Raw genomic sequence first — 20,275 nt, forward strand, 5'->3', positions numbered from 1 at the left:
TTCTTCGTGGGGTTGAGAGGTTTGGAGAAGTTGGCAATTTTCTGCTACCTTATAAATAGCCTGAAACACTACACATTTAAAAGACAACCTCCTTAATGGTTTCAAAACAAAAACTGTTATGTTGATTAAAAATAGAAAACAATATATTTTCTTTAAGTCTAATGTGTTCATTGGATCTTTATTTACTTACCCTGCTAGAATAGCCCTTGCAATACAGGTAGAAATGTGGCTTTTTTGACAACAAAAGTTTCAGTGTAGCAGAATGAATATGCCCTTATGCCCAGCAAACTAATACCAATAAATAGCATTTTGAAGCTTTTAATCACCATGACAACCCAGCTCGGATTCTTCAATAAAATGCCACAAACATACTGATTTATGCACACCTACCATGTGTTCATAAATATCACCAGTGTTGTGCATCTTAAAAACATATAATGCCATTGATGTCTTTCTCTTGGAAAACTCATCAATCAGCACTCCAGCTAAAACTTTATTTGTATCCTTCTATTTATATTAAGTGTTGAGTAAACAGTTCAGTTAAACAAAAAGACAAAGAGATACAGACAAAATATGTCTCAAACATATAAGGACATTCCTTGAGTTTGAAAATCATTGGGAAAAACCCTTGGTATATAAATAAGTGGAGGAATTACTTCAAATATTTACAAAACAGAATTAGAATTCACACAATAGAACTCTTCAAAGTACTCTTTCTGTCTCAGAAAGGAAATAGTTGACTTAAATATTATAAGCAGAGTATTTACTAAGCTGTGTGAGTAAGGATCTAATTATTGATATGAGTCACATTCTGATGTTAATGCTGCTTATGCTAATGCTGGAAACATCATGACAAATGTTCAAAAAACTGTCCCAAGACCAAAATTCAATTCAAGCCACTCTGGGAAATGGGACATTACAGACATCTACCTATGTAAAGAAAACAAATACTGACTGCCACTTACCCAGCACTCACAAAATTCACCACTTACAGTCCATTATCTTCCATGTTTTCAGGATTGGTGCCCTGGCCCAGCTGTGCCGTCACAGCTGTAACATACCTGCCAGGGGAGCTCAGTATTGTCACAAACCAAAGAGCAATGTATGCTCAGGACTGCAGGCAAGCCTGCCACACTTGCCTATGCATGGCCTGAATGGCTCAGAATACAGCTGCCACCACACCTCCCACAGCCTCTGTCCCCTGCCCCAGCCCTCTGGAGCTGCCGCTCCAGAACATTTTGCCAGCATTCCCACATAACCTGTTTTAACAATCTCTCATATCTATAACCTACCCATCCACACAGACTTCGTTAGTCATGGTTAATTGAACTTATTTCAAGTATGATTTGTATCTGTGAAACCATTTTGCGAGGTAATAGCTGACAAACTGGGCAGATTTCTTTTTCCTCACTTCTCGCAGTGGGTGTCAAAGGGTAGCCTACCAACAGTATCAGTTTTGGGAAAAACACTTTTCTACACACACACACACACAGAGACACAAAAAAAAAAAAAAAAAAAAAAAAAACCCAAGAAAAGAAAAAGTCATACATCAGCCTTCTCTGTGGCACTCCAGGCCATCCCTCACTTGGTCATGAGTCTGCTTACCCAATTTGCATGGTCAGTCACAGCAGATAAGATCAAGCACCTGTGAATCTCCATATGCCCGTCTGGAAGCACAGCTGATAAACTCAGCTGAGACATCTCTGAAATCTGAAATACCTCCAGGTATTTTTTGGGATAAACATGAACAAAAATTCTTAGCATTCTCCTCTTCTCTGATCCTTTCCACCATTCCTCCACTGAACTCTACTACAGAACAATACCATACATCCATTTATAGAGGAACAAAGGCCACTTGAGCATTCCTGCATTTGCACGGTATTTCACAGGACCTGACAAGCTTAGGAAGAACTCAGGGTATGTTGAAGACCTACAGCATATGTGTGAAAGGCTTGGTCTCTAGAAGAGTCTCAGAAAGCATCATGGATGCAGGCTGGTTGATTCCTGTATTTCACTAAAAGACACAACAGAAATGTGCTTCAGAAAATGTGAGGGAGCAGGGCAGTAGGGGCTCTTTGCAGTCTTGGTGTAACCTATGCTGCACTATCTGTCTACTCTGCAGATATCCTCCAGCAGTAATCTATCAGATATGTTAACTCTGCCCTATTCACTTAAGATTAGCTATGAACTCTGTAATAAAAGTGCTAGTTTTAATATTAGCACAAAATTTTGGTTTTGCTCTGTATGTCCATCCAAAAATAAAAGCTTCCTGCAACCAAGTGCATCCTATAATGTATCAACAACATTAACAACACTATCTGTCCCAAACACTATCTGACTCTATCATAGTGAAGACATATTGTGCACTCGAAGATGACATTGCATTATACTATAAAATAAAGGTAACTTTCTTAGGTTTCATGGATAAATGCCAAATTATCTTTATTTTCAGATTTTAGTACATGAAGTCTGCAGTCATTTCACTGCAAGCCAACAAAATGAGTCCGTCAAGATGTATTCCTCAGAATTTTGTTGCTCTGTTCCGTAACTTCTTCATATAATACTTTCCCTGCTCAAGAAACTGCAAAATGAGAAAGAAACTCATCTGCCTTTTAATTAGCTATTTATACTCAGTCTAAACCTGTCAAATGGACAGAATGTCTGAAAAGCCAAAAATTAATATTTTCCCTAAAGAAGATTTTCAATATTTTTTCATACTAAAAAGTTCCAGAGTGATGGGGTTATATATGAGTTTACAAGATGAAACGAAACATTACTATGAAAAGATATCATGAAATTCTTTGTCTTCGAGCCTTTGCTCACTTATGGCCAGTTGCATCACTTCAAAGCTTTCACTATCCTCCCTTCATCAAAATTACAATATTAGATACCAAAAGGCAAGGTATAATACATATCATACGCTTTTGTGTATGTTGAATGACACATGCTGCATCAAAATACTGATACTGAGTTGTACGATCTCTCTAGATTGAAAATCTAAATTTCCTATGTAAGGGTTTCCCTGAAAATACTTTATTTCATAAACCAGCACCAATGATGCCAAAAGGGCTCAACTACATTATTTAGGTACTCATTACTCAAACACAACAAAAGGAAAGACTTATCTTTTACCTATAGACAGCCCAAGGTTTGCGAGATAGAGCCACCACTAGAGCATGAATCTTTGTAGAAAATAAACCCTAGAGATTAACCTTATTGTTTTCTCACTATTTCTTTAAGGCATTGTTAAAATAAAATTTAAAAGCCTAACTTTTAATTTAATTTTAAATTAAAAATTAAAAAGTGAGCTGGATTTCTCATGGTGCCTGAATATAGCTGAGAGTAGTTCGAGAAAGTCACAACTTCAGAGACACTAACTCTTATTAATCATGGTTATTTTTTACTTTATAGTTGTTACATTGGTAACAACTTCATTTTAGATAAAAAACTTCCACTGCTCCCTGTGTTTCTAAAGGAAATCTAATATAGGGATCACAGGTTTTATATGGATTCAGCAGAGATTTTGAGCTGTCAAGACTCAATCCAGGCTGTTAAAAGATTTAGCATGGCAACTTATAGAAAAAATAAGCACCTTCCTCCTACTGAACAAGTTTAAGTTTTAAACCAATACTTCACTTTTAAAAAAAAATATTTTATCTGTTCATTTTATAATTACTGCATCACACAGTTGATTCTCAAGTCCAAAATACCACTTGTCTAGAATCCTAATGACATTTACAGGACCTACAATTAAATAAACAAAAGATACTTTACCATCTCTCACTGTCTTGTCCCTGTAAAAATTACATACTGCACTTCTACAGAAATGTATCTTTTCTTCTGTTTAGTTTATTAGCTACAGAGAAGAAGTTTTAGGTATCTTTTTATGTCTTGTAGAGCTAGTCTCTAAACTATATGCAAGTACTTTCAATGAAAAGAGAAAAAACTATAGTGGGAATAGCTTTATTGTCATATTTTTACTAGTGGGTGTGAGAAGTGATTTAACTTACAGGTACTGATTATTTAATTGTATTGATATAGAGCATAGAGCCTACCATGACTAGTGAATCATTCATACTGACAAGAGGAGGTGTAAAAACTTTTACTGCTTCTATTCTGCCAGTCTGCCACATCCTGCCACCTTTACAAAAGAAAAAGCTTTATTCACAAGTGGGGGTTAGTAAGCCATTAAAGTTCTTGATAACAGCTATGAATGCGTAAAACAAACACGTCAAAACCATACAGAATCGTTCTGTAATTGATTGGATAATGATTATTCCAAGAGATGACTATATCATCAAATGCACAATATAGATGACTCTGAGCCTACATATGGTTTAAAAATAACCTTTGTAAACTTCACAAAATTAGGCATATATGGTATATTCCATTTAATTTGTTAGTGTGTGACCTTTATTCAACACATTTTTATAAACCCATTTACTTGTTTAGATATCTTGAAAAGATACCACAAACTATTAAAGTCTTTTCTACATTGTATGAAAGAAATTGTACTTTATATTTTTAAGCCTATAGCCCTGTGGCAGTAGTTGATTAAGAGAGCATTAATTTAGTCTGCAAAATAATTGTGCTTAACCAAAAATAAATCTGAGTGCCCTGGCAGCCAGGAGGGCCAACCCTGTCCTAGGTGCATCAGGCACAGCATCATCAGCTGCCAAGGGAGGGAATTGTCCCCTCTGCTCTGAGCTAGGGCAGCCTCACCTCGAGTGCTGGGGACAGGTCTGGGTGCTGCAAAATAAGAAGGATGCAAAGCGGTTAGAAATTGTCCAAAGGAGGGCAACAGAGCTAATGAAGGACCTGGAGAGAAAGTGGTATGAGGAGTAGCTGAGGTCACTTGGTCTGTTCAGCCTGGAGAAAAGAGACTCAGGAGAGACCTCATTGCAGTTACAGCTTCCTCTGAGAGCAAGAGCAGGGGCAGGCACTGATCTCTTCTCTGGGTGACAGTGACAGGACACGAGGGAATGGCCTGAAGCTGTGTCAGAAGAGGTTTAGGTTGGATATTAGGGAAAGGTTCTTCACCCAGAAGGTGGCTGGGTACTGGAAGAGGCTCCCCAGGGAAGAAAGTGGTCACAGCACCAGCCTGGCAGAGCTCAGGAAGAGTTTGAACAGTGCTCCCAGGAATGTGGTGTTGGGGCTGTCCTGTGCAGGGCCAGGAGTTGGACTCAATGATCCTTGTAGGTCCATTTCCACTGAGGATATTCTATGATTCTATGAAAAATAATTAGCAGCATTTAGATCAATTCTCAGTCCTGCTTTCAGCAACATGAATAGAAAAAGCTACCTATAGATAGGTTTGAATATGACTGTCTGTGTCAGATTCTAGAAATATAACAAAGCACAGGTTTGGAATAAAAAAGTCTGGTTTTCTTCCTCATCAGTTCAATTCAAGATGCTGAAAAGCAAGCAAGTAAGGGATTCATATAAATCTCTTAATTTGTTTTCACTTTATGATGAGGATAATTTTTTTTAAATATGTAAACTATCTGCTTTCTTTAAAACTTAAAATTTTGATTTTTTTTTTTACAGCAAGGAATAGATTTTAAAATCATATTTTTCTCATTGTTTTTCCTATAGTATTTAAATAACACATACCTTTCTGTTTGTGTAGGGTTCTCACTATGTATTATATATATCCAAAATTTTTATCTTCTATTTTTAGTATCATTAATTTTTTCTTTATTAGTTAATATTATTAATTTTATTTATTAATTAAAATTCTTGGAAGTTGGGTAAAAATAATACACTGAAGGCATTAACTAGTTTGCCTAGGAACATAAATATTATTTTTAATGGAAATTTTTATTCATATTACTTTTTTTCCTTGCTATTATCAGAGGAAACAAAATAAGGTAAGAGCTGTATTAGATAAGATTCAGTGCTGGTAAAAGAGTTCTGAACTAGTGACCATATGCACTAGGAGCTGAAAGAGTTTCTATTAAGTACTGTTGTGTATTTGTTTTCCAAGAAATTAAGTTGTTTCCTCAACAAATTACTAAAAATCTTCCTGTTACTAGTAGCCAAATATTGAAGGGAAATATTACCTCTATTTTTCATTTTGTACAAAAGACAACCACAATGAGTCTGACTGCAGGACACAAATGTCAGAAAATGAAGTTGAGAATGGTAGTGTATCCTGCACAATTTCATAGATAACACATTAGTAATGTCCCATTGGAAGTAAGCTGGAACATCTGGAGAATTCTTTAGTGAAAACAAGTTTTATTTTACAGAATAAAAGTGAATGACATTTTTGACTGGCTAGCTCTCTTCAGATAAGGAAGCTAGACTGTACTAAGTAATGCATTATGAAAAAATATTGCAATAATCCTTGTCTAAGGTGAAGTTTGCAGGTCCAAAGAGAATAATCTTTGTGCTTGTAAATTTAGCACAGATTACTCTTAACAACTGGCATTTCATTATTGTTGATGACACCCCAGCTGTTTTTCAGAACAATGTGTAACAGTCTTTTTATTTAAACATGAGCTAAAAATTATGTCTGGCAATTCACCCTACTTATCAATTTCTAATTAATAAAAAGGATGAAACCACTAGAATTGAACTTACCCTGTGAAATGACAGGATTGAGAAGAATCATCAGAACAAGTTAGAGACATGGATGGGGAAAGTGAGCACTGACAGAGGATGTTGTAAAACTGATAAAAAATTCTATTAAGATATTGTTATTCAGCATCAAATTGTAAAAAAATCTATTTACATGAAGTGAAAAATCATAGAATTGTAAAGTTCAAAGAGTAGATAATGCAATTATAACAGGATACAGGTGAGCTACTTAAATTATCATATTCCACTTAACTCAGTGATCATAATAATTTTGCAACTCTATTATCTTGAGCTATGAAGAATAATTTAGAAAATCATTGACTCCATCTAGTGGTAATTTTCTGTAATTTTTCACTTACAACAGTTTCAGTAGAGAAATCAATTTCAAACCTTCATTTTAATTTGTTACAAGTCAAGAAACAACAACAGCAAACAACAATCAAGAAAATCAGCCCACATCTCTTGCAAGAACAGTGCTCAAAATATTCTGCAAAGAGAGTCACATCATTTTTCATACACTATAGTTTAAGAAGCTGAGATGGAGGGAAATCAGACAATTTTGGCCAGTGGCAGAACATGGACAAGAGTCTCAGCTTCCCCAGCCACAAGGCTGTCCCTCAGAGAACAAGGATGACAGGCAATTTTCCTCCTTGGATATCTTTGCCTCAGATTACCAGTAGACTACTGGTGGCTGGTACTCTGAATGAAATAAAAAGGAATTAAATGAAATCATATTTTTCCTTTTCATAACTTAGAGGAGGGAGGAATATCATTGCCACCACCTTAGCCATTACAAGTAATGTTTGCAGGCTGCTGAGACAATATAAAGAATCAGACCTCAGAACATGTCCTGCTTACTCAGCCCTCACAATGTACAATTTAATCAAAGTGGCAGCATAGCATGAAGAAATCTACACTGCAATGCCCTGATGATCTACCTTATTCCAGAAAATTAAAATAAAGCCCCCACACACACACACACACAAAACAAACAAACAAACAAACAAACAAACAGAACCATACAACAGATAAAGTCTCCAGGGCAATAACGGCAATTTTTAAAAAACATTTCTAAAACTGTAATTTTTCAAAAATTTTTAAAAGCATTTAACCCAAATGAAGTAATTTTGGATAATCTTGTTTATATAACTACTAAAATATAAGTCTGATAGAGAAGTCTGAGATGTGGAAAGCCACATGTTTATTCAGGGTCATTGAAAGAAAAGTCCATAATGATCAGAATCTAAGGAACTATAGAGAAAAGTGATTTTCACATTGTGAAGTGTTGGGGCTTTGGGGGAATGTGGACATCAAGAAAGTTAATTTTTATTCCTGTTTTTACAGCAATACTTGTAAATTGAAGCAATAGAGTGGACCTCAGAAAGGAGACAGTATTCATCTCCAGAGTTTCCACGACAGGGGAAAAAAAAAATGTGTCACTGTTCTAGTCTATGTAAAGTCAAATACATAACACTCTTCCCAATTAATAATTTGGAAAGCTATCAATAGATTTTGAACTGGTCCACAGCTGTGAGGAAAATATCAACTACTGATAGGAATAAACTTAATTCCACAATCAGTATGATTGGAGTTCAGCTCTAGCCTGAGCTGAATAACAGTACCTTGTCAGTCACAGTCCGCACAGCCAAAAGACCTATGACGCAGAGCAAGGCATTAACACTATAGTGAAATGGGCTTTCAGAGCTAAAATATGAATGTTGAAACCATTCACTGGTGAAATTATCCAAAGATTATTTTGAGGAAGTAAACTTGGCAAACACAGCGCTCTCCTAAAAACAGTATAAATAGTACATGTCAATAAAGAAGCTTACTTTCCCTCTGCTGGTTTTAGTCAACCACAGTTGATTCACAGAATTTCTACAGCTAAACCCCATCCCACTCAAACTCATCTTCTCTTTGACAAGAGTTCTAGTGAAAAATCACTGGTTTGAAGAAATTCTTAACTACTAACATTTGTTCTCCCAAGCCATTATGTTCAGTGCTCAGTACGCTATTTCCAGGATAAAGTAGAATGCTGTCCTTATCAACAACTATGGATGAACAGAGCATCTTTCAATAATTCCCTAGACAATTGAGAGTGACTCCATAGCTAGTCACTTTAAAAATGCTGGAATTTCATAGAATGGTTATCTCTGACATATGATTCAAAAAAAAAAGAAAATTAGAGGAAAAATTCTTCTTTTCAAATTTTCAAGTAATGGAGATACAGGGTGACTTCAGATCTTAATAAGAGCTAATTGCAGCCTAAAAGATTTTTCAGTTAGAATATATTACATCTTCTACAGCACCTGATTAATATTTCGGTATCCATAAATAAGATGTAGATCAACAAAATAAATGCAGTACTTTAAACAAATACAGTAACTGTATTTTTCATTGTAAATGATGCAGCAGAGTTGTAAGTAACATAATTATTGTATTAAAAATATCAGTTGCAGGTACTGGCACTTTTCTATTTCCCTTTTAAATTATACCATAGAGATGATCCCAGTGCACAGTTCTGATACTGTGGTCTTGTAGCTGCATATTAGAACCTTCTTCTCCTATTACAATCATACCTTAGAGAAAAGAAAAATGTCTGAGCAGACTTTTTAATAGGAATAATTTTCCATGCCTCTAGTTTAAAAATAAACAATTTTATAATAAAATTATTTATTTGTAACTGTTTGTACTTTTTAAAAGAATAAAGGCTGTTTTCCCTCGATAGTCATTCAATAAAAGAATGTATTCCAGGAATTAAGTAATCACCTGCTATTTTTAATCTTTTGTCTAGCTAATTTTCAGAACCTGAGCAATTTGCAGAATGTGAGAAGTCTAGATAATCATGGATTGTGGTAGTGAATTTCAGCTCTAAATTTCTACAATGACTAACACTTATGAGACAACATCTCAATCTAAATTATTTCTGTTCTCCAAAACAGGTCTTCCTCAAGAGGAAGAATTCTTAGAGGAAAGTAAAATAAACACAGAACACTTATGTTAAGTGCACCACAGCCTAAGTCAGGTGCAGAATATATCATCATCATTAAAACCATCAAGATTTCAGGTTGTCTAGCCATTTCAGAGCTGAGAATTTAACCTCATCTCAGCCCTTGAGAAGTAGAGAAGATTTATGATCAAATTTCCTTTCTTTGTAAATACTAAAGTAATCATTGGTAACAAATACAAAAATCAGGACTCAGACTCATTTGTCACCAGCAAATGATGCTTCCTTGGCTGTTTTTACTTCATCTGGTATTTTCCTTACATCTATGCATGAATTTCATAAGAGCAGTGCATAGGTCTTTCCCTCCCAGAACTCTTAAATTTGGCATCAAAAGGTAGGTATTGTGACCTCCCTGATGCCTTCCTGCTTTTTACTTGTGCATGCCAGGTACCCACTACTCCCCTTTGCAACAGGACAGGGGAAGGAAAAAAAATTTAATAAAAGGCCCATGAGTTGAGATAAGGATAGGGCAAGATCACTCACCAAACACCATCACAGGCAAAACAGACTTGACTTGGGGATATTAACTGAATTTATTATAAATCAGAGCAGAGAAGGATAATGAGAATAAAACAAATCTTAAAAACGTTTTGCCCCCTGCCCTCCCTTCTTGCTCTGGGTTCTATCTCATCCCCATCTCATACTCCCTGCCATGGCCCAGGAAGGCAGGAATAGGGGTTTCAGGAGAGGAGTCCTTCCCCTGCTCCAGCATGAGGTTCCTCCCACGGGACACAGTTCTCCACAAACTTCTCCAGTATGAGTCCTTCCCACAGCAGTTCTTCACGAACTGCTCCAACGTGGGGTTCCTCCCACGGGGTGCACTCCTTCAAGAACAGTCTGCTCCAGCATGGATCCCCCACAAGGTCACATGCCCTAACAGGAAAGCTGTTCCAGCGTGGGCTCCTCTTGATTCTGACATCTTAAGAGTCACAAGAAAACTTAACAATCTGCCCAGAGAGTTACAGGGAATGAGAAGGGGTTATGAAATAGGGTCCTGCCCTATTCTTGCAAAAGGTGGAAAAGGTAAAAATTTTCTTAAGAAAGGATGTTCTTTGATGTTTGATCTTTGAATACTTTCAAGCCTAATCAACAACAAAGATTTAATCTGTGAAACAGATAGCTGCCAACAAGCAAGCTCTAAGTGATGTCCAGGTGTTAGAAAGGCAAATTACTTATCCACCTTGTTAAGGTTTAGGGCTTGACAGGATCTAAGGATCTCACACCTAAAGGGAGGTTAAACAAAACTTGGGAAGAAGGGTAAACCACAAAGAAAGCATAATTTATGGGCCACAAGGACATTTGGCAGAACATCCAAGACAAGGAAGAAACTAATAAAACCAACTCAGCAACTGTGCTGAATCAGCTCCAACTGAGTAAAATGTAATTCCGGCAGGGGGAAATCTGCAGCCACCAACTCACAGACCACCAACCCGGGAAATTCACTGACTCAAGAGAGACTGAGTATGCGGAATAATTAGCATGAGAAGGCAACAGAATCATTAACCAATAGAAGACAGAACATTAATTAATAAGATAACCATTTAATTTATAGGCAATAAACATTAATACCTTTGTTTGGTAAAATATATAAACAGTAAAAAGTTTTGATAGCTGATGTGCTTGATTTGTGGAAACCTCCACCTTGCACCCTGCACAGAATAAACAATGTCTGCTTTCTAAACTAGACTGGGCCTGTGTTTGAAGAGCTCCTAAAACTGGCAACACTCCCTCCACAGCTTTGCAGATCCCTGCCAGCCTGCTGAAGTGCAGGCTTCCAAAGGATTCACTGTCTTCTCTTGGGCATCCACCTGCTCCAGGCTGGGTCTCTTCCATGGGCTGAAGGAGGATCTCTGCATTCCTGTGGTCCTCCATGGACTGCAGGAGCACAGCCTGACTCACTGTAGTTTTCACCATGGGCTGCAGAGGAATCTCAGCTCTGGAAGCTGAAGCACCTCCTGTCACACCTTCTCCACTGACCTCAGTGTCTGCTGAGTTGTTCCACTCACATTTTCTCACTCGGCTTTTCTTTGGCCGCAGAGATGTGTTACATCTGCACAATAGCTTTTTTCCTTCTCAAATATCTTATTACAGAGGCATTACTGCCATTGCTGATGGACTCGCTGTGGCCAGCAGCAGGTCCATCCTGGAGCCACCTGGCATTGGCTCTGCAGGACATGGGGAAACTTCTGACAGCTTCTCACAGAAGCCACCCCTGTAGCCACCCCCAGCCCCCACAACCTGCCTCAAAAACCCCACACATACTGAAGCAAAATACATCAGCAGAGCAATCATTGAGGCCATTACCATTTTTCTTCTGCTTTTGTCAGACTCCAGGACTAAGCTTTTGTAGTGAAATTCCTATATTAGCATATAAATCTTTTAAAAGAGATTAATTGTTACAAATCAACAAAGTTGCAAAGAGACACTCTTGGAGCTGGGATCTTCATTCATATGTAATTCAAAGGTATTTGTGCTGCACAGGACAATTACACCCTCAGGGTACACCAGTGGTTTCACGTGGAGTGGACTGTATTTCTGTATTGTCTGGGTCTGATGAAAAGAAAATGTTTGCAGGGTGCACGGAAGGATGATTCACCATTGCCTAAGAAGGCAAAATTAGCATCTTGATTGTCACAGTTAAACACAAATGTCTTAAAAAAACAAGTGTTTAAAAAAATCCAGCAACTCATTTTTGTAAAGGCAGATTCCTTTTCAGATTTGTTCTTGTATTTGTAAGAAATTGCAAATGATATTCAGGGCATCATTATGAAAGGAAAAGAAAATGTGATTGACTGGATATTAGGTGAAAGGAATTTAGAGACACCTCTGAATGATGGTCAGCCCTCAATAACAAATCAGAGGTATGTTTCCAAATGCTTCCATGCTTTCCAAAATCTACGTCTCTTTTTGACCTTTTAAGTGAAGAGCAGCATAAGCCCCAGACAATTAAGAAAGAAAAACTACATTAATCACCTCTTAAGTAAGGCTGTCCATAAGCTTTTGGCAGAAGTAATGTGCTGAGAGCAGACAGAAACCTTCCAATTTAAAAAAAATATCATCTAACATGCACTTTTAAATTATTTCAATGCTTGAATTTTGTTTGATTTCTCTGTCCACTGACTGCTCCCTCATCTGAGTTTTCTTGGAGTGCTTAAGGTAAACTGTTTTGCTCCATTCTTGTTTAATTATTACTGGACAAATTAGCTGGCTACAGTCTATCCAACTGAAAAAACTTTTGTTCAGCAGATTTCACCTAATTTTGCTCACTTCTGGTTATTTATAAAACCTGTAAGATTTCCACAATAAATTAAAAAGAAAATACCAGCCCTTGAAGGAACAACCCCTGTCCACCTTTAAAATAAATATTTATATAAATGCTCAAAGAAAATATTTTCTATTCTACTTTACCTTTATATCCTGAGGTGGATTAGGAATTTCATAGAGAAGGCTACTTATCTCACAAATTATGTTAAATATTTGTATTCTCAAACAAACATCTCCAGAAATATTAACCTATTTTATAGGTTTAAGAAACACTGGAAGGCATCAACATTCAGAGAACTAAGTGGCAGTAAAATTTCAAAACATTTTCCCAACTATTTTCCCTAAAGCTACTTACTGTGCAAAAATGGATGCAATTTTCTTTTGGAATATTTTATAAGTTTCTGAATCAAAAGTATTTAATCAGCATTACCAAAAATCTATTCTACAAAATACTTTCTGCAAAGCAAGTATTAGCTCATATTTAAATAAACAACATAAACTATTGAAGTAAAACAGCACATTCACATCTATAGTCTAGAGTCCGATCATTTGAACCAGGAGAAATGGAAGTTTTTCTGACACTTACAGGATGAAACAGGAAAAACTTTTTACATTTTTTAACTGAACTTAAAAATCTCAACAAACTATCATGTAAAAAAACAGATTTATATAAACTATAGCTGGTCATCACACACAGAAAGATAATTTTAAAGTGCTTTGTCAGCTTCAGAAGAGAAAAGTCCATGATTTTAAAAAAATGTATATAAATTTTAAAGTAATCTGGACATCTTTCTTTCAAAAACGATTAAAGAATAAGGACTTTTTTAGTTATTATGTTAATTTTATTATTATATAACCGTGTAAATCAAGTGTAACATGCGGCCATCATGTGTATGTCCTAAAAACTTCATAAGCTATGACATGACTACTAAGCATCTCCATATGTGGTTTGGAGTTTACCATATTTCATATTTTGGAAAGTTTACCATATTTCAAATGTTTACAGGATGCACTGCTTGTCAGAGTTTTACATAAATATAGAAAAATGTTTGAGGCTGTCTCATTAAATTAAAAAAAAAAAAAAAAAAAGGAGAATTCTCAGGTACATTCAAATGTTAATACTTGTTTTAGAGGTCTTTCTCCCTTATGGTAGGACTAGCTGATTTCTGACTGAGAATAATGACAATAATAACAATAATAATGTTATAAATGAAAATTTATTCAGCCAAATTAAAAATAAAAATAGTTTTATTAGCGGTCAAATTCTATCTAACCAGCCATGGAAGAAAAAAAAAAAAAAACAAACCACAGTGCCGAGCCCGGGGATCGACCCTGGGTGTGCAACAAGGAGTCAGCCTCAGCAGAGGTTTTCCCCTATGCCCACACACCTCCATCCTGGCACAAGCGGTTTTTATAGGGAAAATTCCACCTGAAGCCAAGATTTCAGCAATCAGTCTTTTCTTTTATTCAGAGTCCATATGTTCATAAGATTTTCTTTTTGGTGAAGAGGGATAACAATTAGTGTCCGGAGTTGTTGAATTCCGTGATGAAATTTACAGGAACCCTGCATTTACATATATCTGTCCGAGGATTTCCATGATATCCATCCCGGGTCGTTCACTCGATGGTCAGCGCCTGGGGTCCCCGTATCTCTCCAGACACGGCCCATCTCCTGGCGAGCCGCAGCCTCTTACTTGTAAATCAGTTTCTAATATACACCCGGTCTCGCATGCGGTGGGGATGGCTAGTACAAACGAGCATAATCCAACAAGTATTCAATATTATATATTTCATACAAGGAGTGGCGTGAATTATGTTTACTACGCATAACAATAACTATAATAACTTTCATAACTCTAACAAAATTTAACACCTGAACCAAAATGAATTATTCTGTATTTGGAATCATACATACAATCATCATACATTGTATGTATGTATGTATGTATGATTTCAAATACAAATATGTATTTGGAATCATACATACATACATACATACAATTTGCTGTATTCCAAATACAGAATATTTCCAATTTATAGCTATATTTGCTACAAATATATCAAATATATTCTGTAGTATATACCAGAAATAGTGCTATATATTACAAAAGATGGAGGTAGCATAATAATATTCTTTATTCGGTACACTGTTACTTGAGACAGATATATCCAGAATGTGGCAGACTGGGATAGGCAAAAAACAACATAAATGTTAAACATGGGACCACACTCCCGGTACTAAAAGTGATTCCAGCATTTATTATAATACAAAGGAAGGCCTAAAGCAAGGGGCAGCTCCTGTCGAGGATGCTGCAGCGGGTCAGATGCCCTTTTTATCCTATTTTTTGTCCCTTTGGATTGGCTCCTGTTTAGATCCTTTCATTTGCATGAAGGTTTAATGCTTGATTGGCCCATTACAGTTCCGTCCAGGCTGGCACGTTTCGCTGGGGGGTGATACACTTTACTTAGGTGTAATATGGTACGTTGAGTACCGTATTTCTTATAACTACCCTTTTAACCCCTTTACAATATAACAACCAAACTAACAGTACATGCTTAACAATTATCAATTATTTTACAACAGTTTCTAGCCTATTTTTAACAATAAGCTTATAATTTCCATTGGCAGTGTGGCAATTCCTGATATATATATATATATATATATATATATATATTAGAATAGTCAGCGAGCCAGACAGGGTACAGACAGGAACAACACCCTAAACTTCGTGAAAATGTGCATTTGAATCCATGAAAGAATGGACTCTATCCTGGATAGCAGGTCGGTCATTGGTTATTGGATAAAATGGGCCACCCACCATACTGTGGTACATTTAGAAAAATCAACAAAATAAGTTAATTTTTTTTTTAAGGAAGAAAATAATTACCTATAATTGTCTTTCTCTACCTTTCACCCTGCTTCATATCCACAGACTTCCTTCTTTTCTTTTCAGAAGCACAGACTGTAAGGATTAACATGTGTTTAACAATGCAAGACTTGGCCAAAACACAGAAGTAGGTAAGCCCCGGATACACAAACGCGGGAGGTACCCAGACTGTGGCAAAGACCACTCTGACAGGCCATTGAAGGAAACATTCCCTCCCATGGAGATTAAACTGGAACTTCCTAACTGATGAGGAAGGAAGATGATCACATACTCGTCAGGAAAGAGCAAAGCCATTATAGGGTATTTTAGGTGCAAAAGGATGTTTAGGGGAACGGGTGTGATGGAGGTACATTATAGGTGAACAGGCACAGGAAAATAGAGAGGCAGCGGGACAAAGGGGCCAGTTGTGTGAAATCAAGCTGCAAGTCACCACTCCTGCCCAGATTCCAGATAAGCTCTCTGTTCCGTCTCTGCGTGCAGCTAGAGCACTTCCAGCCAGGACAAGCGACCTGGGCTCTAGCTTGGGGATCTGCAGAGACGCCGGGCCCAACAGCCACACCTTTGTTACCGGGGGAATAAAGGTGTGGAGCAGGGCGTGGGTGTTGGGCTGACACCACTCAGCATTCCCACCGCAGGGACCTCGAGACTGCAGCGACACTCGCCAAATCCCACAGGCGTTACAAAGACCTCCCTTGTAACACTGTGCACTACCAATGGCATTCCAATGGAAAAACACCAGCACAAACATCAGATACAGAACTTCATTGAGAAATTCCATTTCATTGCAGCTGTGGGGGAAAAAGGGTCAGCACGGCCTGACATGGTGACAATTTAGGCCCCTTCAGAGTAAGCTGCAGAAGACAGAAATAAAATAAAATAAAATTAAATTAAAAAAAAAAAAAAAGAGAAGTGGATTTTTTACAAAACGCGCGAGTTACTATTTCCTGGGTAAACCCTCCACAGGAGGCTGGCGGAGCTGCCGCCGCGGTTCCGGGGCCGGAGGGCGCTGGGCGGGGCGGGCCGCGCTTCCGGCAGGGGGCGGATGTTGGGGTTTGAATCGGCCGTCGGTTGGCGCGGCGCGGCCCGGCTCGCTCCGGTCCGAGCGGTGAGTGCCGCCCGCGGGGCTCCGGCCCGGTTGTGGGGCTGCCGGGGCACGGAGGCGGGAGGCCCTGCTTGCGGCGTGCGGGGAGCGAGGCGCGGCAGCCTCTCAGCCCGTGCTCTGGGGAACGGCAGGAGCTCCGGGAGTAGCTAACCAGCCGTGCTCCCGCTCTCCTCCGCACTGGCTGTGGACGCGGAGTGCGGCACGGGGGGAAGCGGGCGGGCGGGATACCGCACCGGACCGGCCGTGGTCCCGCACCGGACCGGCCGTGGTCCCGCACCGGACGGGCCGTGGTCCCGCACCGGACGGGCCGTGGTCCCGCACCGGACGGGCCGTGGTCCCGCACCGGAGCGGCCGTGGTCCCGCACCGGAGCGGCCGTGGTCCCGCACCGGACCGGCCGTGGTCCCGCACCGGACCGGCCGTGGTCCCGCACCGGACCTGCCGCGGCCCCTGCGCCGGGCGGGGCTGGCGGCTGAGCCCTGCGCGGCGCGGGGGCAGCGCGGCCGCCTGAGCCCCATCCTCGGCTCCTCGGGACGTGCCGGGAGCGCTGCCGCGCCCGCCCGGGGCTGGATGCCGAGGGACGGGACTTTGTCGGGACGCGGCTCCGGGGAGTGACCGCGGAGGTCCCGCTGTGTGGAAATTCAGGGTGCACAGATAGCTTCGGGAGACTTCCTTTGTTCCTGTCCTGAGGAAAACGTGCGCCTGACACCGTGCTTCTTGGGGCTGGCGTTGTTTTTTTCTTTTTCAATCTCTAGTTAAAAGACTCTTGAAACGCCTTGAGTTAAAAATTACAGAATGTAGCAAAAGCTAAACACCCACTCTGAGAACTTTTCTAGCTTGATTAGGCAAAGTAGATACATTTTAATTACACCGGTGTTCTAGACAGTGGGCGATAATGCGGTTCTTCCTGCCTTGCAAACAGACAGATGCGGAATTGCATTGCTTTGTTCCTGTGAAAAGCCCCAGAGGAGGAGGCCTCAATGGTTGATCTGCGTATCTTTTAACTTGTAAATTAGAATTTTGGGTTCACTTGCCTGAAAGAATTTGAGAAAAGTAGAGGGAATTGGGGATGGTGTGACGTTGTCTTTTTCTTTCTATTTTGCTGGAGCCAAGGAAGGGTGGGAAGGTGATTTTCTTGTTTCCAGCCACATATGTGATTTGTCCACCTATAAGACTTTAAAAAAAACAAAACAAAAAAAAAAAACTTATGTGGCCTGCGTAGGCAGTTTTTCATTGTACTGCCGCAGGAGCGTGAGAACGGTGAAACTGACAGTGACCATCCTGGGGAAATTCTTAAGAAAGGGAATGTGTGTGAGCTCTGGGTCATTTGCTCCCTCTGTACCTGATTAGGATAGTTATTCCTCTTTATTTAGAAAAAGGAAAGTGTGTTTCTGGGAAATAAGAAGTGACTTATTTAAGCTGGTGTGTCTCTTTAGGAACGTTTTCTTCTAATTTAATGGTGGTGCTTTTGGCTTTGTTTTCCATTTTGTGGCCAAGGTCCTTAGTGTGACTACTCCAGTTCTCAGTTGTATAGGGCACTTGCCTTGTGCCTGAGACTTCTGCCTCCCTCTGTTTTTCTTTCTCAATGTCCAGTAAAATTGCCTTATTTGCAATTGTTTGAATTAGCCTAAAATTTGTTCCTGAAGCTGATATCTGGTAGTCATCAAAACTGGAAATACTGGACCACAGATAGTTGGCAGGCTGTCAGGCTTCTGATTTGAACCTTGGATTTGTTACTGGCTGCTTCCCTGTTCGCTTCAGCCTGCAAGAAGGAGTTGTCTGCCCACCTGAGTTCCAGCCTGGAGATGCAGGCCATCACTTGTGATTCCTGGCTTGCAGAACTTCAGTAATGTTTTCTTCAGCTTCCTAAGGGAAGGCAAGTCAAAGATCTACAGATGTGTTCCTAGAAGGGTTCTGAGAAAGAATAAACTTTTTGGTGCTGTGGTGAAGAAACTAGAGATTATTTGGTTTGGGTTCGTTGTTTTTTTTTTTCCAAGGTGGTCTAGGGTAGGATGCATGGTGTGGTACACAGTAAAGGGTAGCTCATGTGATGTTTGAAAGAAATGCAAGTTAGATTAGTGTTTGTTTCTAAATAAATTGCTTTCTACTTCAGAATGTAAAATACATTGTCTTACATGGTGTAAATTCCCTTGTATGCATGTCCCAGTTTTGGATTCCTCACCTTTTTAGTTTGTGGAATTTTTTTTTCTTTTGGCTTTTTTGTGGATCAGGATTTCTCTGATTTGGCCAGGATCCTGCATTTTCTCCAAATATTCATAGTCACATCACTACCCAGTTATTTTCTGTTTTCAAGTTCTTTGTTATTAGTACAATCTTTATTTGACCAGAAGTCAGAGCTGCTTCCTAGGTTATCTATGAACCATTATTTCTGTTGCTTAAAATAAGTAAGCACTCTTCTGTACAATTAAGTTTGTAGATAACTAGCTATTGCATTGGACTTTGTCTTCTGAAAATAAAATATATTGTTTGTTGGTTTGGGGAAATAGGTAAAAGTTGCTATATCTCTCATGGTCTATGATTTTTTTTCTGGACAATTACATCCTGCTTTCTGAACCCCTGTCTCTCACAATAACAGTTGAATTATTATATTCTTTTATCATAATCCCACTTGGTTTATGGAGTTTATGGCCTTTTTTATGCAGTTTTAAATAAACATAAAAGAGGTACATAATGTTCATTAATGCACTGGATGTATTTAATGCTTTGTTTCTTTTGCATGACAGACAGCCAGAAGAACTCAGGATGAGTAAAACGAATAATTTTGATGTTCAAAGCACAAAAAGTAAGTTTTTATCAAATAATTTCAAATACCTAATCTGCATATATAATCCTAGTCATAACTTGTTTTATTTGTGCTCAAAGAGCGTGTGAGTTTCCAATAATCAAATTACTGTGTCCAGTTTGAGGCTCTTCAGTACAAGAAAGAAAGAAGTTCTGAGAGGGTTCTACAGAGGCCAAAAGAGGTTATTTGGGGAATGGAGCATCTCTCTCTTGAGGAGAAGCTGTGGGAGCTGGACCTGTTTAGTCTGGAGAAGAGAAGACTGAGAGGGATTCTCATTAACACATATAAATATCTCAGAGGCAGGTGCCAAGAGGGTGGTGCCAGACTCTTCAGTGGTGCCCAGTGACAGGATGAGGAGCAATGGTCACGAACTAAAACACAAGAGCTTCCCCCTCAACATGAGGAAGAGCTTCTTTACTTTGAGGGTGGCAGAGCACTGGAGCAGGCTGCCCAGAGAGATCATGGGCTCACCTTTGGAGACATCCAAAACCCATCTGCACAAGGACCTGTGTCACCTGCTGTAGGTGGCCCTGTCTTGCAGGGGGTTAGACCACATGATCTCCAGAGGTCACTTCCAACCTTAACCATTCTGTGAAATTGTGTTGGAACCACCACTTGTCTCAGGAAATGC

At 39.0% G+C, this 20,275-nt stretch overlaps 1 protein-coding gene across 2 annotated transcripts in view; it reads left to right on the plus strand.

Annotated features, from left to right (window-relative positions):
- The window catches only part of G2E3 (G2/M-phase specific E3 ubiquitin protein ligase), a 136,503-nt gene that overhangs the window by 97,979 nt on the left and 18,249 nt on the right, over positions 1–20,275 (plus strand). Inside the window, exons 1-2 of one of the 2 annotated variants that reach the window (XM_012574038.5) lie at positions 16,703–16,846; positions 19,586–19,644. In XM_012574038.5, the coding sequence (XP_012429492.4) occupies positions 19,605–19,644 (40 nt within the window). In that variant the 5' untranslated portion in view covers positions 16,703–16,846; positions 19,586–19,604. Of the gene's footprint in view, positions 1–16,702; positions 16,847–19,585; positions 19,645–20,275 lie in introns of those variants that run through there. The other variant, XM_072930187.1, reaches the window with a different exon arrangement.

This window comes from Taeniopygia guttata, chromosome 5, assembly GCF_048771995.1.
Source record: "Taeniopygia guttata chromosome 5, bTaeGut7.mat, whole genome shotgun sequence".
NCBI classification, from domain to species: Eukaryota; Metazoa; Chordata; class Aves; order Passeriformes; family Estrildidae; genus Taeniopygia; species Taeniopygia guttata.